The sequence below is a fragment of the Epinephelus moara genome, chromosome 5 (assembly GCF_006386435.1).
Source record: "Epinephelus moara isolate mb chromosome 5, YSFRI_EMoa_1.0, whole genome shotgun sequence".
Classification (NCBI taxonomy): domain Eukaryota; kingdom Metazoa; phylum Chordata; class Actinopteri; order Perciformes; family Serranidae; genus Epinephelus; species Epinephelus moara.
This window is the reverse complement of record NC_065510.1, coordinates 21,649,532-21,655,079: the sequence shown is the minus strand read 5'-3', so window position 1 is coordinate 21,655,079 and position 5,548 is coordinate 21,649,532. Positions and strand designations below refer to the sequence as shown.

Below are 5,548 nucleotides of genomic sequence, written 5' to 3'. Positions count from 1 at the left end.
GAGCCACTACTACTACCACTAGATGGCACAAAAAAGTGTCCACGAACGAGGACAACAGGCCTAAATTAAGCAAAATGAAGTATAAGGTCAAGTAAACCCAAAATGAGATATCCTCATATGATGATGCAGGGTCTCAGGAGGATATAATGTTCAGTTCATGGCAGGAGAAGTCTGTTATAAAGTCAAATATTGAGGCATTTTTAATAGTTTTACTATAATTTATACTGATATCATTAATATCTTTTGTTCTTGTTGAGGAACAAAATACTGCACTATAGTCTTGAATTTGTTTTGGCAGAAGAAAGTGAAAAATGCTTGTTATCATTCCCCTAACCCAATGTGATGTATTAATGTTTTACTCAGTTTACTATCTGACAAAGAAAAGCATTAAATCCTCACATTTGAGACAAATCAATTCACTTATTGTTGCAGCTCTCCTGTACTTACAGTTCACACTAAGATCCAGACATTGCTCTCTTTTCCATGCTGGCAGATCAGACCTCAACCCAGTATATGTACATCTGGTGACCAGCTCCAAGTCCACTGTCCAGCAGCAGCCAAATACTGTGGAGGTTTGCATGGCTCCATGAAGGCTGTGCTGTAACAAACTAAACATAGTGCAAAAACACAGGAACAGATTTCTCAGATTCTGAGGCATACATGTCTGTGAGATTCAGAGCATTCCAGGAATCACTTTGCTGGAAGTAAAATAGGGTTGGTCAGAATTTAATACTAGCTTCTATCATCTTTCCATATTATAAGTTTGACAACAAAACTATCAGACGTTAAGGTTTATATTTCTATTTAAAAAATAATAAGTAAAATGTAAAAGATACATTCATATTTGTACAGGATTTTATAGAAAATATGATAAATCTGAACTCTGAACTTGAAGTTACTAAAGATAATGCTGTGTAAATGACCACAATAGCAATGTTGTGCATATTGTGTTTGTTTTTATGGGCTTTTTTTTTTATTTTTATTTTTTTAAATTCTCTCTTGGTTTGTTTTTTGCTGAAGATGCCTTTACTTCTTTTTTTATTTGTATGTTTCTAATAATGATTTCAAACAGTCTGCAGCTAAAAATATCTTGCTGTGGTCATGATCTCACAAGATGGCTAGCAATATGAATTGAAAATATGAAACACACACTTACAAATTACCAAACACCAAGGGGAAAAGTCTGTTATGGTTTTCCTGTGCACATGTCCATTTGGAGCTGGAATTATATTACTGTTACATGCGCAACCTCGGGATCAGACTACTTACATGTACTACTAATCTGTCTAGAATTCGTAAGAATCAAATATTGAATCAATATGATCTTATCCTAGTTTTAGGTAGAAACATAGGGACTGATCTTTTCACCTGCTTGTAAAATGTACAAAAACCTACAGGGTAATCTGCATAAATAAAGTGCCACTGTGTTGTAATTTATTGATCTGCTGACTAAAATGTGTCTTAAACACAGTTAAATATGTCAAACTCTCACACCAGAACATATCTATATAGTCTTTGTCTCTATAACCACTTAAAACTACAGGTCTGGCTCTCTCTCAATCAATCTGTATCACTGCGCTCCACAGATTTTTGTCCTCAATCTGTCGCCGTATACTACTCGCCTCTGATTGGTCAGTTCCCGGTCCATGCCAAATACAATCGTTTGAAGAACGTCTATCGGGTAAGTGAAATGCTACCAAACATATAGCTAATTATAACAATTTCTAAACGCATATATCTCCATGAGCTCCCGCTTCAATTCCAATAAACGTATATAATGCATTTACCAAATTTACGACCGTCTTACACCAAGAATTGAAGGCATATTCACTAAAGAGTTGGCAGTTAGCCGGTTAGCTTCACAAATTAGCAAGCAGCTAACGCTACTTTTCCACATAGCTTTTAACTTGCTATCACTTATTACGGTAGTGTTTGGTCACATCAGAAATATTGCCAAGTTACGTGCTCCCACACGCAATACTTAGAGTAAATATAGCTCTAATAGATTGAACGAAGGGACGCCATCGAGCACGAGTTAGCTGATGTAATGCTAATAAGCTAATGCTAATGTAGCTCTTTTAATTGTACTGCAACCATAACATTTGACGTTACAGTTAATGTGCTGCCTTTTCAGATCACAGTCAAGATGAGTCTCAGAAAGCAGACCCCGAGCGACTTCCTGAAGCAGATAATTGGGAGACCTGTGGTGGTCAAACTGAACTCTGGTGTCGATTACAGAGGTAATGCACCTGACATGAACAACCTATCCACTTGTTGTTTCCATATTGTTATTTTGAAGTGATTAGTTACTCTTTAGCTCACAAACTGCACATGCATGGTGTGTTCACAGGTGTCCTGGCCTGCCTGGATGGTTACATGAACATTGCCATAGAGCAGACTGAGGAGTATGTCAACGGACAGCTCAAGAACAAGTATGGAGATGCTTTTCTAAGAGGAAACAATGGTAAGATTCTTAGATTTATACTCATATTTCTGATTTGTAGACATTTTTGCACTTTGATACTTGAGGTGCATGGTTCTTTTCATCATTGTTACATGTGTGCAAGTTTTCTCATACACGCCACAATGAGGCACTCAGATTATAACAGTGTATGGACAGTGGAGGTCTGCAGACTAGACCAGAAAGTTTGTTGACACGTAGGCCAACAACATTTTGTCTCATCCTAGTTCTCTGTCCTATTCGAGTGTTTCAGTATGACATTTAAGTAATACCATCCTTAAATGAATAACTTCACCCACAAAATGACCATTTGGATTCTAATAGTCAGGTCATGTTACATTAAATTTGTGGAGAACAATTTTGTTTTCTCGCATGCCACCACAGAAAACAGCTAACATATTGATTACTTAGGGACCACGTATATCAGTGTAAGTGTATATCATATAAGAAGTATATCAAAACATCTGTTCACAAACTCACACAAGTTGCGCAGTGTAATCCAATTCTCATTTATCTAGACGTATGGTCATTACTTCCCAGTCACTCAGTAGATGAATGTTTGCCTTTTTTAGTGGAGCCATGCGAGATAAACACATTTTTCTTTATGAAAGTAAGGTATCAAAATGGTCATATTGTGGGTGAAGTATTTCTTGAAGAGATTTCCTTTAAACTTTCCTTTTTAAACTTTAATTGTTTAAAAAAATAATGATAACAAAATAATGTTATCATTATTTTTTTAAACAATTAAAGTGCCCCTTTCACAAAAAAAAAAGTATTTTAATGGCAGTGATATTGATGCAAATATATCAGCTCAATCTGAGGATCTCTGGAGCAGAGATATCCCAGGAAGTGTGATACTGTAGATCGAAATGAAATGCTTCAGATGATATGTTATGATTCAGATAATAAAACAGTTTGAGTGACAACACAAAGCTCCACTTTTCAACAAACAAAAAAAATCATGATGGGTAAATCAACCATCAGAAATACAACAACACTTTATTGAAATGTTTTCTTTCTTTTTATTTTAAAGTGTTCCTTTAGCTGGCCCCATTCGCAAATTAGAAATGTCTGAACTCCGTAAATCTATGTAACAGGCTCTGCTGTGAAATATTAAGAATGTGGGAAGCTTAAAGCAGCCAACATTAGGAGCTCTCCGGTGTGTTTTTTTTTAAACGTTTGTCTGCTGTCAATCTTTGATAAATAAAAGATTTATTAAGATTTATATGAAATAAAAGTCTATTTAATAAGTTCTGTAGTCATCATAATAGTCAGAATGTGAAGACTCTGTTGTTTTAACTTGATTCCCCCGTCTAGAATTTTCCTTACACCAGCTACATACTGTATTTACTGTGTGATTTCCCTCTGGAACATGAGTCATGCTGGCCAGTGGAGTTCTCGGTGTGATAAAAGGGCCAACAGCAAAAGATGAGGCTATTTTAGTCAAAACAGAGCAGGTTGATAAAAGTAGATTTAAGTAAAAGGAATAATTGGTTTACCTGACTGCTTTTCTGCACAGTCTGCAGACTCACACCTCCACCTAGATTGACCAGTCAAAACCAGCACACAGTTTATGTCAGGGATGAGAAATGTGGCTGTTTTTTAACAATAAGATCTGTGTGAGTGGGTCTGTGTTTCCCGCAGAGAATTTATTAGTGGTGTGTCATGGGAGGTGAAGGGTGGGGTGACGGCAACCAGCAATGAGCATCAATAATGAGCTGTAAAGTTGCATTACGTGTACTCACAATCCAACTGTAAAATTCTATATGAATGCACTATGCAGCAAAGTTGGTTGGGCCACTTAAATTATTGACCTCATCTTTTGAAAACTGAGAAATTTTAATTTGATGCATAAGCACACCAAAAGACCACAAAACAAGAAAGTATGTGATTAAATATCAGTAAAAATTCTAATGCTTTTCCCTCTCTCTCCACAGTCCTTTACATCAGCACTCAGAAGAGGAAAGTGTAGTGAAGACCATCCTTCTTTTTTTTTTTTTTTTTTTTTTATTCTTACATTTTAATTTTCCAGTGTTTGATGTGTCAGTGGACAGCAGTCCTGTGTTTTTGGTTCTGTAAAGCCTAACGTCCTGAGGAATGTTTGTTTTTGTAAAAGTGGAATAACTTAATAAATCCTGAGTTTTGATTTATGTCTGATTTGGTGAATATTTTTACATATTTTGATGTTAACAGTACAAGGAAACAATACTTTTTTTCCCCTGATCTCAATTGTTCTTTGTTTAAAGAAAGTATGGTTTAAAAATAACAGTATCATTTCAACAGGCCTCATTTTGAAAAAAAAAAGGTTGTCATTCCTGTGAGGAGTTGTGGTTTATATTGTTACATCTTGTGAGTTAATTCTTGAATATATCAGGCTTCCACAGTGCCAGTGGGATTGTAGCAGTGGAATAAAAGATGGGTGTTTTTCAGCCAAATCATTCACTCAAAGTTTATCCCTGGAGCAAGCGAGGAGCAAGCAAATCTGCCACTGTTTTACCACAAGGCTTCAAAAGGATTAGAACATAATTTTGTAATTTGTCACTACTAACGTGCTAATTTTGTAATTGATCTTGATACGACTCGCCTGAAGAAACCCATTACTGAATGGCCTGTGTACAAATGTTCTCATCATCCTGCATTTACTTTATATTACACAGTAATTTAATGAACAGCTGTTTTGTATAATTCAAAATAAAACTGTGAAAGTTTGACATTTAGGTTTTTATCTTAAGCTTACTTGCTTTTACACTGAACATGATTGATGTTGCTGAAAGTATTCCTACAGGTTTATATGACGAATCAGTGTGGTAACGTCCCTGCATCTGACCTTTGTCAGTATCCAGCAGCATAAATCATACAGCATGGGCCTGCGTGATGGAGCACCCGTACACACAAAAGTAACTTGTTGCTTGTTTTAATGCAGCATTATGGAACAATTCAATATGTACCTGTGAAAGAAAATTCTTCACTTACTGGCCATTTAAATATCCATTACTGAGTAACACAAAAAGAATGTGACTGCAGGGCTGATCCATAAATGGTGCCACCTGCAGGCTGCATTAACATGTAAACAGATCCGTCAGATCA

At 36.0% G+C, this 5,548-nt stretch overlaps 1 protein-coding gene across 1 annotated transcript; it reads left to right on the top strand.

Annotated features, from left to right (window-relative positions):
- Positions 1-1,560: 1,560 nt before the first annotated feature.
- On the top strand, positions 1,561-5,168 carry lsm6 (LSM6 homolog, U6 small nuclear RNA and mRNA degradation associated). The gene is made up of 4 exons (XM_050045438.1): positions 1,561-1,681; positions 2,135-2,240; positions 2,351-2,464; positions 4,399-5,168. Exons 2-4 carry the CDS (start codon positions 2,147-2,149, stop codon positions 4,431-4,433), a joined length of 243 nt encoding a protein of 80 aa, XP_049901395.1. The 5' UTR covers positions 1,561-1,681; positions 2,135-2,146; the 3' UTR covers positions 4,434-5,168.
- Positions 5,169-5,548: the final 380 nt, after the last annotated feature.

Coding starts and splice junctions, on each gene's coding strand:
- lsm6 (XM_050045438.1), top strand. CDS start 2,147: ATGAGTCTCAGAAAGCAGACCCCGAGCGACTTCCTGAAGCAGATAATT. Junction 2,241..2,350: donor CTCTGGTGTCGATTACAGAG/GTAATGCACCTG, acceptor GTGTGTTCACAG/GTGTCCTGGCCTGCCTGGAT. Junction 2,465..4,398: donor TTTTCTAAGAGGAAACAATG/GTAAGATTCTTA, acceptor CTCTCTCCACAG/TCCTTTACATCAGCACTCAG.